General features: G+C 34.2%; 3 protein-coding genes across 3 annotated transcripts; all 3 read left to right on the plus strand.

Moving 5' to 3' along the window:
* The first annotated feature begins 525 nt into the window (after window positions 1-525).
* LOC111377752 lies at window positions 526-7,029 on the plus strand. Its single transcript, XM_023000877.1, has 10 exons — window positions 526-645; window positions 789-953; window positions 2,210-2,583; window positions 2,819-2,912; window positions 3,648-3,756; window positions 3,869-4,137; window positions 4,240-4,364; window positions 4,778-5,012; window positions 6,032-6,220; window positions 6,718-7,029. The coding sequence occupies exons 1-10, from the start codon at window positions 526-528 to the stop codon at window positions 7,000-7,002; spliced, it is 1,965 nt and encodes a 654-aa protein (XP_022856645.1). The 3' UTR covers window positions 7,003-7,029.
* Window positions 7,030-7,125: 96 nt separating this feature from the next.
* Window positions 7,126-9,115, plus strand: LOC111377745. The gene is made up of 4 exons (XM_023000870.1): window positions 7,126-7,240; window positions 7,315-7,554; window positions 8,073-8,158; window positions 8,714-9,115. The coding sequence occupies exons 2-4, from the start codon at window positions 7,342-7,344 to the stop codon at window positions 8,871-8,873; spliced, it is 459 nt and encodes a 152-aa protein (XP_022856638.1). The 5' UTR covers window positions 7,126-7,240; window positions 7,315-7,341; the 3' UTR covers window positions 8,874-9,115.
* Window positions 9,116-13,832: 4,717 nt separating this feature from the next.
* On the plus strand, window positions 13,833-15,327 carry LOC111377746 (probable BOI-related E3 ubiquitin-protein ligase 3). Its single transcript, XM_023000871.1, has 2 exons — window positions 13,833-14,467; window positions 14,554-15,327. Exons 1-2 carry the CDS (start codon window positions 14,189-14,191, stop codon window positions 15,058-15,060), a joined length of 786 nt encoding a protein of 261 aa, XP_022856639.1. The 5' UTR covers window positions 13,833-14,188; the 3' UTR covers window positions 15,061-15,327.
* Window positions 15,328-16,065: the final 738 nt, after the last annotated feature.

Below are 16,065 nucleotides of genomic sequence, written 5' to 3' on the forward strand. Positions count from 1 at the left end.
CAGACTTACTCTTATTAAATCCACTCTCTCCAATCTCCCTACTTACTTTTTGTCATTGTTCCCCATTCCGATTGCAGTGGCAAAGAGATTAGAGAGACTTCAAAGAGAATTTCTGTGAACAGGGTTGGGGGAGAAGAGGAGACTCCATTTGGTCAATTGGGGAGTTGTTTGTTTGCCGATGAGGATGGGGGGTCTTGGGGTGAGGAGCCTTGTGTTGTTCAATAAGGCCTTATTAGGCAAGTGGTTGTGACGATTTGGAGTGGAGAGGAAAGCTTGTGGAGAGAAATAATTAAGGCGAATTATGGTGTGACGGAGGGGGGATGGTGTACATTTGAGGATCGTGGTTCTTATGGGGTGAGTTTGTGGAGGTATATCCGACGGGGATGGAGTGCTTTTTTGGACAAACTGAAGTTTGTGGTCGGAAATGGTAATGAGATTAGATTTTGGGATGATTGTTGGTGCGGAGATCAACCGCTGAAGGAGAGATTTCCTTCCTTGCATCGCATTGCCTCAGTGCCCACTGCTATGGTGAGTGATCTCTTAGACATTCATAATGGGAACTATAGGTGGAATATTACTTTTGGGAGGGATCTACAGAATTGGGAATTGGAAGATTATTCGCTGTTTATGACCTTTTTACATGAGGCACAAATTCGGGATGGAGAGAGGGATTGCATCAGGTGGAGGACAGCACGAAGCACGGGATGACATTTTTTTCATTTCGCTCGTACTTTGGTTCCCTCATGGGATGTGTGAATAATTTATTCCCCTAGAAGTTGGTGTGGCAGTGCAAATTGCCTCCTCGGGTGGCATTCTTATTGTGGACAGTTGTGAGGGGACAGGTCTCAACGGTGGATAATTTTCGACGTAAAGGCTTCTACGTACCCGAGTGGTGTTATATGTGCAAGAAGGATGGGGAGATGATCGATCATTTGTTCATTCATTGTGATTGTGTACGTTGAATTTGGAACAGTATACTTAGTTCTCAATCTATGAATTGGGTGATACCTCGTCGTATAAAGGACGTGATATGGGCATGGCGGAGAAAACATCGTGATAAGGATAGCAAACTAGCATGACACCTTATCCCGGGCTGCATTGTATAGTGCGTGTGAAGAGAAAGGAACAACCGTTGCTTCGAAGATCAAACAAAGACAAGAGAGCAGATAAGAGAAACATTTTACTTTACCTTATATTCTTGGTTTAATGCTGTGGTTAGAAATCTTGTAGATGGGTTGCCTAATTTCATGTTGTTCCTTAATGGCTTAAAGTGATTGTACACCCCCCATGTATTCTCTTTTAAGTAATAAAATTATCCGATTACCTATAAAAAATAAAAATAAAAAAATTGACTTAAGAGTATTTTAAGTGTGGTTTCTCTATGATCCTTATTAAATGTTTCCCCTTACTATGCCAGTAGGAAGTAGGAAATTAAGATTCTTCATGTATTGACCTATAAATTATAATTGAAAGGTGATATTAAATTGATTGAATCGTACTTCTTTTGCTTCAATCTCTTGATTATATTATCTATCCCCCCCCCCCCCCTCCAGAAAAAAAATTAATAATAAAAAAATAAAGTAAAATTGTAAAATCAAGTATAAAAGAGAAGATGTTAGACAACTCAATTTGTATGCGTGTGAATTATCTGATCAAATATATTTGTTGAAACTACAGAAAGGGATGGTCAATTACTTGACCCGCTGTCAACATCTATAATAACCATGCAATGGCATTAAAATTACATCCAGTGTATTACTGCGACCAAAATATGAAATTGCATAATACAATGCAATATCTCGAAAGCATGACCCAAAAACTATAGTATCTAATACAATCCACAACAATAACCTGACAGATCATTGTTCATGCACATCAACCATGGCAATTATGTTGGAGCTCCAACAACTAGCTATGTGATTTATGGAGCTCTAGGCTTGCCATTGCTCACCTGTAGTAAAGTGCAATAACTACGTGAGCTAATGCTCAGTAAGTAAAAAAGTATGCATAGTATGAATATGAGTGTAGAATGTCATGTTGTTTCATCTTTTCAGCTATCATGTTGAAAATACACCATTTTCAAATCATATTGCAAATATGAAGCTCAAAAGCATTCATGAAAATTACTCTTTTTCGAACCCTAATCATTCATGAAAATTACTGGTTAATACTTGTTGATCTCTTTTGTTTTCAATATTTGATTTTGGAGTTGAAGTACAATAACCATTATTTGTTGTTTTATGTGCCATATGCACTAGTAATGGGATCCAGACAATGGCCACTTCTAAGGCTTGATATCTATGGGTCTATCAGAGTTGATGGCCAAAGTTGTCATAAGCCAACCCGGAACAGTAATGGTACGCTCATAGGTGGACTTGGTGGAGGTTCTGGTGGCACTATTCTTCTTTTTCTTCAAGGACTTGCACTTGCAGAGGGTTCCTCTTTATCTGTTGCTGGAGGCTATGGTGGTCCACTGGGTGGTGGCGGTGGTGGTGGCGGAAGAATTCATTTTCATTGGTCTAAGATAGCCATTGGAGATGAATATGTACCTCTTGCTTTCGTAGATGGTATGATGAACAATAGGTATGCCTGCTTTCATGGTACTTTGCTTTACATTAATCTTGATTATTTGCTCTGATCTTTAAACTTTCCCCTATGAATAAGTATCCGGAATCTGAATATAATATTTTTCTCATATTATAATTAGAAGATATTATAATTAGAAACTAACTTTTGCAATAATATAAGAAAACATTGAAGCATTTTGTGTAAGAAAAATTCATATAGCAGCATCTTACATGCTTGCCCTGCCTAACAGTGGAGGTGCCGGGAGTGGAGATGGTCTTCATGGAGAGAAGGGGACAATTACGGGAAAGAAGTGCCCCAAAGGCCTGTATGGTACATTCTGTACGGTATGTTCTGCGTTCTTCCTATCTTTTAGTGTACCTTCTGGTGATTTGTGCTTCAGGTCCTACAAGGAGAACGGGAAAAGAAATAAAAGAAAAGCAAAACATTTCTGGGCGTAGAAGAATTTTTTATTTTTTTGGCCTACACTTTATTCAATAAAAAACATTGTAAGATGATTAGCTGGAACATGACCATGTCTTGTTGCATTTCTAGTTCTTTCCCTAACAAGAACTCTCTGTTTTATCATTTCACTTTTCCTTTATTTCAAATTAACTAAACAAGCTAACCTTCACATAAAAATGATCAAGTGAAATTCCACGCATGCATAGCTACTGAAAGGTGAAATCTAAATATGTGACACTGTTCCATATCAAGGGATGAGATGGATTCTTATTTATTCATCTTAAACTGCCTTTTTATGGGATGCTTGTTTCTTTTTCTTGTTGCCTTTAGAACTCACTCATGCATGCATGCAACACTCATGTAATGTATTCCTAACCAAAAATATTTGATAAGCTTATACAGATTGAGCCATATACATATCAAACTGGCATCACATTATGGAATTAGTGACAGAACAAATTTATTCAATGCATCGGCTTGAAGTATTACTTATTTAACTGGATACATATGATATTATTTTGGCTGATAATTGAGTGCATGTTGCATTATTTACAGTTGACAATATTTTGATTTTTTGACATTGGATTTTAATTGTCCGTCCATGGACTACATTAAAGGAATGCCCTGTTGGAACCTACAAAGATGTTGAAGGATCTGATCCAAATCTTTGCACAGCTTGTTCCCTTGAGCGCCTTCCTAATCGTGCTAATTTTATATATGTACGAGGTAATAGTAATTGATCTGAATTAAATGTTTCCATGAGCATTTTGAAATTCTCTTTACGACTAAGAATTAGTTATTCTTCCCTGATTTCACCCATGGGACTCAATTGCTGTAGGCGGAGTCACCTGCTCATCATGTCCCTATAAATGTATATCTGACAAATACAGAACGCCGAAGTGCTTTACACCTTTTGAGGAGCTTATATATATGTTTGGAGGTCCCTGGTTTTTTGCATTTTTATTGTTGGGTGTTATTGTGCTCCTTGCTCTGGTACTAAATACTCTTAGAATCAAATTGATTGGATCGGGACGCTCTTATCATAGAGAAGATTCAGTTGATCATCATGAAAATCACCGTTTTCCTTCTCTGCTTTCCTTATCAGAGGTGAGCATCTTCCCAAGTATGCACGCTCATTGTTAACTGTTGCATGATCAAAATACCATATGGATTAACACTGAATTGGATTGCTCCTGCTTAAATCTCCAGGTTCGGGGTGCAAGAGCAGAAGAAACTCAGAACCACGTTCACAGGATGTACTTTATGGGTCCCAATACATTTAGAGAACCCTGGCACCTTTCTTACTCACCTCCCCATGCGATAGTTGAGATAGTGTAAGAATTTACAATTGATAGTGAATATTTTCTAAAGTACGGTTCAAATGACCCCTGTAAGGTGAAAATCCTATATTTTTCAGCCTGTTGTGAATCTGTTGTTATTTTCTTGGTTTATTCAAGACTAGTAAATATCAGTATGTTCCTGATGCTTGGTCCCATTATATTACTCTAATTTTTGCCTAATTAATCCACATATTGCAAAATTCTCCTTTATATGGTTCTCTCTTAGTTTTCAGAGGTCTGCAATATTTCCTGAAGTTTGCATACGTGTTTATCTTGAGAACTTGAGATGGCCACATTATGTTTAAGTTGTCAATCAAATTTTAATAATATATCAATATCTCTGGGTTGAATCTTATTCCCTTTTCTGCATAATTCTTTAATGAGTTGCATTGTATTATGAACTGCAGATATGAAGATGCTTTTAACAGATTTATCGATGAGATAAACTCTGTCGCTGCATACGAATGGTGGGAAGGGTCAGTGCATAGAATACTTTCAGTGCTTGCATATCCTTTTTCATGGTCCTGGAAACAATGGCGTAGGAGAAATAAACTTCATCGCCTTCAGGAGTTTGTCAAGTCTGAATATGACCATTCTTGTCTTCGCTCTTGTCGATCACGTGCTCTATACAAAGGAATGAAGGTTAGCTTAATTTGATTATGGTGGAGTTGTGATGACTCTTACAGAATGCACTCCTTTTGTGTTCCTGTTATTGGATTTTTTATCCATGCAATTAGACCTTGCCAATTTTTTTTAAAAATGGAAACATGACTTAGCGTCTGTTTAGTGTTTAAAAATTTGACACTTGAGAAATAAGCTGCAGTTGTTCTGGATTTGCTATTATTTGATTCTGCAACATTCTTTGAGACTTTGTTGTTCTGCTAACTGCTGACAGAATTAAAACAATTTAACAAAATTCTATTGTTTATTGATTTTTTATTATTTTTTTTATTTTTTTATGACAAACAAGGAATAAATGGTGGAGAACATGAGAGGATTTGATAAATCATATACTATAATACAAGTCTAGGAGGATTTGTTTGGAAAGTAAGAAGCCCCTATGACATCTTTTCATCTGCAAATAATTCTCAATGTAAAAACTTAGTCAGGGGATGATCTTCTGATTCGATTTTGTTCTACTTGATCCCTCTTTCTCTCTCATGGCCACATATTTATCCGACTAAGGAATGGGAAATTTTTTTCCAGTTCAATTTTAATTTCAAAAAGCCTATACATAAAATTATTTGGAAGAGTAAGCGATATGTGACAGCAGTAAAGGAAATTCCTTACGGAAATCTCGTCTGGAGCCTGCAATTTAGAGCATGTTTGGCTAAGCTTAAACATCTTTTTAGTTTAGCCAAACATGGTCCTGGTAATTTACTTAATCGTATATAGTGACACCAAGTGAACCTAAAGCACGTTCGACAAATTTTTTTACTTTAATTTGTCATATAGACCCCGTTTGTACCCATTTTTTTCAAAATGCATTTTTCTCTCTCTTCTTTTCAACCACACATTCTTTATTAAGATAATATTACACATAAATAAAAAACTTTTTCTTATTTTTCAACCACATATTTTCCATCAATTTACTATTCAAAAATGCATTTTTACATAAAAATGTCTTCCAAACACCCTCATAATATAAGAAGTCGTTGCAGGTTGGGGCAACACCGGATTTGATGGTTGCTTATATTGAGTTCTTTCTTGGTGGTGATGAGAAACGCTTAGACATGGTAACAAGTATACAGAAGAGGTTTCCTATGCGAATTGTTTTTGGTGGGGACGGAAGTTATATGTCACCATATAATCTGCATAGCGACGCATTATTGACAAATCTCCTTGCCCAGGTTACTTGCAAGTCTAACTTTAGATATTATAGCGTAAAAACTGGTTAGTCACTCAACTAATGGCAATGTTCCATGTTAGTCCCCTAACTTTGATTTGTTCCAAATAAATCGCTGAATTTTGCTTTATATTTAGTTTGGTCACTCAGATAAAATCCATTAGTTTTCTTAATGGAACATCAGATGTGTATGATGGCAATCTGACGTGGCATTAACTTGTTCTGCTAAAGAACTACTGGATTTAACTGAATGACCAAACTGAAATAAAATGCAAACTTCAATGACTAATTTGGAAAAGAAATAAAGCTTGGCCTGACACGAAACTTATTAAATATTGAGTGGCTACAATTGTTTTTTACCCTATATAATGCTTATTGGGGGGAGAGTCATATTTTTTCTTTGTGAAGGGCTACATGCCAAAAATTAATATTTACCTAAACAAAACATAATGATTAGTATGAATTATCTTTTAATATAGGAAAGATTTTTTTTTATTTCAGCATGTACCTGCAACTGTCTGGAATCGATTGGTAGCTGGTTTAAATGCCCAGTTGAGGACTGTGAGGCAAGGGTCAATTCGCTCAGCTCTGGTTCCTGTTATCAATTGGATTGTAACTCATGGAAACCCCCAACTTGATTTCCATGGCGTCAGAATTGAGCTGGGGTGGTTCCAAGCGACAGCTAGTGGGTACTATCAGTTAGGAATTTTGGTAGTGGCTGGTGACTGTACTCTTCAAGATCTCCACCATTCTGAATATTTGGATAGTGATGCACCATCTAGGTAATATAATGATTACATATCAAGTGTCATGTTTGCAAATATTACTGAAGTATAACAATAAAAATAAAAGTTTTTTTTTTTTTTTTTTATTATTATTTTTTTTTTTATCCTCCCCCCCCCCTACTGGTGGCATCAATGGTGGTTTGATAGATGAATCTACCTTGAAATTATTGGGCTACAGAAGGGACTATCTCTTCCCATTTTCTCTGTTATTGCACAATACTCGCTCTGTTGGTCGACAGGTAATCAAGAATTCTCTTTGACACACTTTCTAGAATAATGTTTCATCATTTAATCTTTTACTGTTGTGTTTCAGGAAACCATACAGCTTTTTATCACTATCATGCTTTTGGCAGACCTCTTTGTCACTCTTCTCATGCTGTTCTTGTTCTATTGGATATCCCTTGGTGCTTTCCTAGCCGTGCTTCTTATCCTTCCTCTGTCATTGCTTTCAACCTTTCTAGCAGGCTTGAATGCCTTATTCAGTAATGGGCCTCGAAGAGCTGCACTTGCTCGTATTTATGCTTTATGGAATGTTAGCTCCATATCGAACATCGTAAGTAGACACTTCAACGTGCTGTGTATTCTTGGTATGCAGAATTGGACAAGATTAGACAACATAATACACAAGATTCTGCTTCTTTTCTTTAATAGTGTCTAGTCCTATCCTCCCCTACCAAGCATGCGTACAATGATGAGAAAGTATAGAAACTGCATTTGTAAAATCAAGTGAAATTGGCAATGAAATTCTTAAAACACTAGCTAATATACCTAGTCCATTTCTTGTGGAGCCTGGTTGACCTTTCTATTTTACCTTTCTTGTTCCTAAGCAAATTTTCGTTTTAATTATTTTTCTAAAATAGAAATTATCTGAATGCATACTATTAGGTTTGGGTGTTTAATAAAAATCAATATAAATTATCTTATGAATCTGCAGACCAATCGTTTGTAGTGTAAGTTAAGATTTTATAGCTATATTAACCTAAAATATTTTTTACATCGTTGAAGATAACTGTTATCCTCAATGACTAATGCTTGGCTTGTTTCGTCTATTAAATTTGTTGATTTTTGCAGGCTGTGGCATTTTTATGTGGTTTAATTCACAACGGAATTTCCTCCTCGAAGCAGCCTGGAGAGATCAACATTTGGAACTTGATAAAGTGAGTTGCACTTTCTTATAAAACACAATTCTGAGGGCAGATGAGTTTTGAACTTCTTGAGTTCACAATGTACAACACTAATAATCATGTTTATTTATTATTGGGATTTTTGCTGAACAGAAACCACAAGGACCCTAACTAAAGATATTATGCTTGTTTAAAATGAGAAAATAAACTGCAGAAATAGATATTGGTTGGATTATCTTGTGTCAAGAAACAGAACGAAGAGTAGACTAGATTTCATAAGGTGAATTTTGGTGGCATTTTAGTATGATTCTGTATTGCATGTGCTGACAATGATATTTTTAATATTCTACTTTTATAGTGTTCAATATTAGGCAGTAAAGTATGAAATTGGATTAGGCAAGAAATTCATAAGTTCCTCAGAACTAATATAGTAGAACAGCCCCACGACGGGTTTCTTCAAACCTATCTAAGTTAGAAAACTCGGTCGACTTAAACTTCCTAACAGCCCCCAAGGATATTGGAAACCAGGGCTCAGGCTCTGTAGTTTTTGTGGTAGATTATTGAGGGTTAAATTTCTTGTAATGGCAGGGAGGACGAGAGATGGTGGCTTTTGCCCACCATCCTACTACTTTTCAAGGCAGTTCAAGCTCGGTTTGTCGATTGGCACATAGCGAATTTAGAAGTCAGAGATTTTTCTCTCTTCAGTCCCGACCCTGATACCTTTTGGGCCTACGAATCTGTTTCTTGATGCAAAACTGTTTGCCGGAGGAAGTTGACTGGATTTTTCAGCATCTGTGCAGTGAATAGGGTAACACCATGTACATACATCTCAGAGTACATATATGTTCCCATATGTGCATAGTTTAGAGAAATTTATGATTGGGTGAATAATTTAAAGGCAGGTAGATAGATTACAAGTTTGGTGACTGAAGCTTACTATAGATTCTAATCATTCCAATAATGAAATGTTGCCATTCTTTCTTATGTTAATTTCATTTCCTTTTTTTTATTGGCCAATTTGAGATTATTTGTTGGGAAAATTGCAGTAATGATTCTCAATGTATTGCTTGACTAGCAAGATGGTCACAGAGGCATTCTGGTGCGTAACTTTTCATTATAGTTGCACAACCATCCCTAACAATAGAAAAACGTTTAAATTACAATGGGGGGAACCTGTGATCCAGTTGAGGCATAACCCGCGATTTACCTCCTCCAAAGTTCTAGGGGCAAGGGTCTTGGGGGTCCAGGATTTAGTCTGGTGTAAGCTGAGATACCTAGATATCAAAAAAAAAAAAAAAAAGCGTTTAAATTTATGTTAAATTTTCAAATGCTTATGACATTGTAAAGTGAATCATGCTACATTCATGTCCAAGGGCCGGGTTTGTCAATCTTGTTTTAGAATGAAGAAATTATTTGTGGGATTTGTTCGGATAATTTTTTAGAAGTATTTTGTTTGATTAAAAAGTTATGAAAATAAGCTAGCTCAGTGTGACAATCTCAAGAAGTTTATTTACATGTTTCGTTTATTAATTTGTATAATGTTAACTCTAAAATTTCTAAAACGTTGGTTACAATGTTGACTTGTAGCACTTTCAGGAGTTTGTCTGCATGCATCTTGTGTGGCTTGAAGATGTTAATAGCTTGTTTGGAAAGGTGAATTGTATAATTTTGAAGGTGTTAAAGAAGTTAAAACTTTTGTTTATTATATTTTGCAATCTCGTCCAGCATTGTTTAACCAAACTTTCATTGTACGTTAAATTAGCACTTGACAACATGAAAATAATGTTGGACACTTGATCATATTTGCTTGTTATTATATGAACATTTCACTAGATGAAAGTTTTCATAAACACTCTTGTGCACGTTTGGCTAAATCGAAAAAGAGAAGGTAAAGTTACTTCTTGAGTAATTTTTATCTTAAATATATTTAAATAATTGACTTTTTTTTCTTTTCAATTAAAAAAGCTTACCATGATCGAAAACTAGAACTTACGTCGTTGTCAAAATAAGGTAACTTATTTATTTCTAGTTTCACTAATTAAAATTTATTTATTTCTAAAGCTTTTTTTTTTTTTTTTTACATAATCGTTAAAAGTAAACTTATGTTTGGCTAAACTTAATTTTTACGTTAGTTATTTATTTGAAAGTATCAAATGCCTTCAGTTAAAATAAGTATTTTTATTGATAACAAAAAAAATTACTTAAAAGAAAGTTATAAAGAAATTTAAAATTATAAAAGTTAAAAATTGATTCAATTTGAATAAATTTTAGTATACGTGTTCATATATGCATTACATTTGTATTCAAAATTATACAAAGAATTAAAAGTTAAATTTATACAGTAAGAACTTGAATCAATTATTATTATTATTATTATTTAAATAAAAAAACTCAATTTTGTCAAAGTATATCTAGATATAATCGTTTGAACAAAAAGAGAAAAAAAAATTTAACTTTTAAGTTAAAACTTGCTCTTATTAAGAAAAAAACTTTGAATCTAACATAAATATAAAAGATAAAATGAAAAATATTTATTTTTACTGATACGAAAAAGAAAAGTGGAGAACTTAAAAGGATTTGTTCGCTTTTTTTTATTTTTTATATTTGCTTTAATTTTGGTGGCTTATCTATTTCTTTTTTTCTTTCTCACATCCACTAAATTAAAGATACTATTCTTCTTGGTTTGAGAAAGATTCAACCAACTCAATTTTGTAGCTTGTGAAAGATTCAATCTTTTTCTTCTTTCCATATTGCCTTTGTCCAACCATTCATTTTCTCTAGATAACAAGTTTTCCAATTTTGCGATCGTGGTCAGTCTCGACAAATTCAACATGTTATACACTTGGAGAGGTTCGACGCAACTTGGTTCAAAATTCAAGACTTACAATTTTCGACCATTCAATTCAAATTTATCAATGTAAAAAATGATGTCCAATATAACCCACTACTTAAAACATGTATTATTTATTATCGAAAGACTACTGAGGTCAATTTTTTTTTCTTTTTTATTTCTAAATAAATTTACTAAAACGGCATATATATTTTTTTTGGAAAAACATTAGTGTCTCATGGTCTTAAGGAGCCTTGCGAATCATGACTCGTCTCTCTAGACAAGCCAACTCATGCACCATCTAACTCGACCCTGTCGAGCCAATCAAGAGTTAAGATAACCTTGTGTCTAGACAATCTAACACACTTTTACACATCTGATTAGGTGATCATGACTCCTAAATTTTCCAAATAACGAAAAATAGTAAAAGGAAAAGGAAAGAAATTGTCTCTTAACAAATTTAAATCATTTTGAGAGAGCACCAAGCATGGTTCATTATCTAAGCAAGAGGATCGACGGTCAAATACATAAACATTTTAAAATTTAAAAAATGTGTCATATTTCACCTTGACTAAATTATTAAAAATTATAAATTTATCAATTCATAACTAATAGTGATCCATTTGTGTTAACATAATTTTATGTGTAGACAGACTTTAATCAGTCAATATTTGAAGGCAGATTAAGTGTCAAAAAAGCAACAAACCAGATCCCCAAAATTTGCTTTCATCCCACATTAAGATTTGCTTCTCAATTCTTCCAAAATATATTTTTAAAATAAATTATCCCCCGTTTGACCCCATTCTTTCCAAATTTTAATGGTTAGAATAATATTTTTTTGAAAAATATGTGGTAGAAAAAGAATGAATTTTTTTTATTTACATGTAATATTATTTTATGGAAGATTGTGCGGTTGAAAATAAAAGTGAGAATGAGAATGAGAACGGGGGCATATATTTGTTCTCGGAGTTAATTTTAGCGTGACATTTTATCGACTGCAACATAAGTAGTTAATCTAAGAGATGGACCATCCACTCAATTGAGTCAAGTTATTTTTAAAACGAGACAATAATCTTGACTTTTTTGCTTTGTATTTATTTTCTTTTGAGAGAAACGAGGAATATTCTTCCATGAAATGCATGCAGTATGAAAAATAACCTAGTAGTTATACTTTTTTCATTGTCATATTTAATTAAGACATTTTTGTTGCATCTTATATCTAACCTTTAATTAATTAGTACATCATGTTTCTAATGAAAATTCCTTTGTTAGCGTGACAAATATTTATCATACTTTTGTATTTACTGTGCTTTGTTTATTTGAAAATACGAGGACAGATAAGCTTTTTCATGCACTCCCGACTTTTTGGACTAAAACTATCATTAAGAAACAAATTGTGCTAATCAATTGATAGTTAAGTATATGAATGAGAGAAAAATAAAATGTAGTGCACCAAACAAAAATTGTGACGCAAATAAATTCCTCAACTAGAAAATCAATTTTAGGTATCAAGTCAAAGAAAGATAGCTATTTAAATATTATATGATTTTTTGTTTTTTATTTTAGAAATTGAAAACACGTGCTTAGAATTTTGAAAATTTCTCTTTGGTTTTATGCTATTCCATATTCTAAAATATAAGGGTTTGAATCTTCAAAAACGGGTAATATTATGCTTTTTTCAAAAGCTAAAATGGACTTGCACCTTTCATCATATCATTTCATAGAGAAGCAATTATTATGCCAAAAAAATCCCAAAAAAAATATAATAAAATAAATTGAAATTAATTGGACCCAATGAAAATTATATTTATTATGTTGTCCAACAAGGTGGATCCAATTGACATTTACTTGTGAGTAAATTTTACATATATTGAATGGATAAAAATAAAAATAAATAATTTACTTACTTTGAAACTAACCTTTTATTTACTAATAAAAAATTTTAAATAAGTGACCATGAATATAGGTAGAACAGTTCTGCTAGGGGTACGTCACCCCATATCTAAGGGTGTCCATTATGGACATCCGGTACCTCGTCTAACACACACAGGGGCCCACAGGTGAGGCGCCGGATGTCCATCTGTCCATGATGAACACCCTTAGATACAATGTGAGGTACCTTTAGCATTTTTGTAGGTAGAATTGGCCATTGTACCACACACAAAATAGGCAAATCCCAAAAGCTAATGAGGACGGTAAAGATGAACTCACTTTCTACGCACCCATCAACAGCAATCGCCCCCACACCCACCCTAGTCTTATTTTATTTGTTTTCCTTTATTTTCTCCCTCCCTCCCTCTCTCTCTCTCTCTCTCTCTCTCTCTCTCTCTCTCTCTCTCTCTCTCTCTCTCTTTTTTTTTTTTTTCTCTCTCTCTCTCTATTTTTTTTTTTCAAAAGAAAATTAATTGAAATTACTTTATTATAATGGAATTTGATTTCCGCTCCAAATAATAATTTTAAGAGGAAATGGAAGACGTAACGTTTATAATATATCGGTAATTATTAATGGTAAATAAAGTTGTACTTCTTCAATTTATTTAAATTTGATGTGTAATAGAAGAAAAACAATGTGATCGTGTGGCTTTCCCAAACTCGACCTCAGGAATCACATAGAATGCACGAGGAGAAAAATTGAAGAACGTGAGAGAGAGATGATGCAACATGTTGAGATGAGACGGGATAGGCAAGAAATAGAATATAACATAAGCAGGATGCAAATTATTTTCAGTAAAGCTCAACAAAAAAATCTGTTTTATATATAAAAAAAATTATGAAAATAAATATTCCATTAGAAAACGAGTGTTTTAAGAAATTGAGAATAAATTATGCAGATAAAGCAACAAAAGTCAGAGAAATGCGAGGCTAATCACAGTAAAGCCAAACGCCGCCCTTAAAGAATAATTGGTGCTTCATCAATATGTATCTTGCACGCTCAATTCAGAGCATTAACAAAGAAAGGCAATCAACCCACAAACTACTTAAAGAAAGTTAGGTGAAAAAAAAGTGAAACATCGCACCAGAAGCAAAGATAAACATTGCTGGCCGTCGTCTTCTTGGTATTAGTGGCCACCTTCTGCTACTGTATCATTCATTTATTTTTCTTTCCCTCAAAATTCATTCACCCGAAAAGGTAGAAAAATTTGCTTCTCTCTTTATATCTAATTCATTGGTTTTCCAGATTTTATTCATATGTATCTCCAATTCTTTTTCTATCCCCCTTTGTCGTAAAATAAATGGCTGTTCAAGCTCAATACCCATCAAATTTTCTTATCAGTAGCGACGCACAACAAGGCGACGAGCAACCATCTCAATCTGAAGGGCAATTTCTTGATAATACACCCATGTTTTTCGATGGGACTGATAATCCACAGAAGAGAAGTAAAGTATTCGATACTGGCCTTCACTTATCCTTTGGAATCCAATCTGTTGATTCGTTTCCAATTATGGATCAAAACTTTAGTCAATATGTTAAACAACAGTGCAATGAACTCCAGTATCTCCTCCAAGCACAGGTAAAATGGTGTATTAATCCATTCATGTGTATTTAAATAAGAATCAGGATATTCAGATGTTCATAAAGTTATTAGTACTAATACAGGGGGAGCAATTGAGGCGCAAGTTAGCTGAAAAAAGGAAGAGACACTACACTGCGCTTCTCCAGGCAGCGGAGGACTCGGCGGCGCAAAGGCTGAGCGAGAAAGAGGCAGAACTAGAGAAGGGGGCCGGGCTAAACTCCGACCTCGAAGCGCGGGCGGCGCAGCTAAATGCTGAAGTGAAAACGTGGCAGGCTAGGGCGAGGGAGCAGGAGGTCACGGCGGCGATGCTACAGGCGCAGCTGCAGCAGGCTATGAAGGGGCACCAGGTACGGATGGATGCACGGAAGGAGCTGGGTAATGTGGACGATGCAGAGTCTGCGTACATTGACCCGGACCGAGTTGTTGAGTTGACTGGGCCGAGTTGCAAAGGGTGCCGGCGGCGGTACGCCTCGGTGGTGGTGTTCCCGTGTCGGCATTTCTGTCTGTGTAGAGAGTGTGACAGTATAGCCCAAATTTGCCCGATTTGCTACTCGTACAGAAGTTCAAGCGTCGAGGCCTTCCTTTCCTAAAAGCCCGAAGCCCATTAAGGACATCTACAAATATTTAAAATTATAAATTAAAAAAGAAAAAAAAAAAAGAAAGAAAGAAAATGAGAAAACATGAAGAACAAATAAGTGTTTTTCATCTATTTTTTTAAAATATTTTCCTTTTTTGTACATAGTCATAATTAATTTTCTAATATTGTATCTCCTTAGTATTGGGTTGGACGTAGCATGAAGCTAATGCGCATATGAGTACATGACCTCATTTTGTGTCAAATTTTCAACCCACTAAAATGATGTTGAATTAGTTGCGTGTTCTAAAAGGCGTGTTCTTATGATAATATCATTTTAAACTCTAATATTATTTAATAATTAAAAATAATACCTACCAAACATTTAAAATAGATATATATGAACTTTATACATTTTTTTTAAAGTTTTCAAGAAAAAGAGAAATTTCAATGTAAATACTAAATGGTCAATAAATAGAAATTTTCTAGAGTTTTCTTTTGTTCAAAGTTTCAAACGGCTATTTTGAATTTAGAGCACACGAAGTGAAAAAATCAATCTTTAAATTTTAACTTAAAAAAATTGTTAAAAAAAATTAGAAAAGAAAAGAAAGATAACCGCGCCTAGGAGCGCATTACGGTCAACGAGGCGCGTAGCACTAAAATTTCATTTAGAAACTACAGGTCCGTTTGATTGCAAAAATAGAATTAAATTGAAAACGAATTCCAGGAAATTGAATTGCCCAGAAATTATTTTCTTGAAAATTGTAAATTATTGTGTTTGATTGGAATAATTTTTCATGTGGAAAATGTTGAAATAAAAGTGTTTTTGATCTCCGTTTGACTTTGTTTTATATGAAAATTGTCAATTAAAGGGATAGATTTTACTGGTATTATGGATGAAATTTGTTTCTATTGCCAACAAAAAAAAATCAAGAAAATTATCTATCTTTTGGTGTTCGTTTGGCTTTGCTTTACATGAAAATTGTCATTTAAAGGAAAATAGTTTTTTACAATAATTCTT

Source organism: Olea europaea, unplaced genomic scaffold (genome assembly GCF_002742605.1).
Source record: "Olea europaea var. sylvestris unplaced genomic scaffold, O_europaea_v1 scaffold1714, whole genome shotgun sequence".
Taxonomy (NCBI): Eukaryota; Viridiplantae; Streptophyta; class Magnoliopsida; order Lamiales; family Oleaceae; genus Olea; species Olea europaea.

Bases quoted from the DNA above. Each gene is read 5' to 3' on its own strand.
- LOC111377752 (XM_023000877.1), top strand. From the start codon at position 526: ATGGTGAGTGATCTCTTAGACATTCATAATGGGAACTATAGGTGGAAT. The intron at 3,757-3,868 runs GTAATAGTAATT...CAATTGCTGTAG, and splicing joins TAATTTTATATATGTACGAG to GCGGAGTCACCTGCTCATCA. The intron at 4,365-4,777 runs GTAAGAATTTAC...TATGAACTGCAG, and splicing joins CATGCGATAGTTGAGATAGT to ATATGAAGATGCTTTTAACA.
- LOC111377745 (XM_023000870.1), top strand. From the start codon at position 7,342: ATGCTTTTGGCAGACCTCTTTGTCACTCTTCTCATGCTGTTCTTGTTC. The intron at 7,555-8,072 runs GTAAGTAGACAC...TGATTTTTGCAG, and splicing joins TTAGCTCCATATCGAACATC to GCTGTGGCATTTTTATGTGG. The intron at 8,159-8,713 runs GTGAGTTGCACT...TTGTAATGGCAG, and splicing joins AACATTTGGAACTTGATAAA to GGAGGACGAGAGATGGTGGC.
- LOC111377746 (XM_023000871.1), top strand. From the start codon at position 14,189: ATGGCTGTTCAAGCTCAATACCCATCAAATTTTCTTATCAGTAGCGAC. The intron at 14,468-14,553 runs GTAAAATGGTGT...GTACTAATACAG, and splicing joins AGTATCTCCTCCAAGCACAG to GGGGAGCAATTGAGGCGCAA.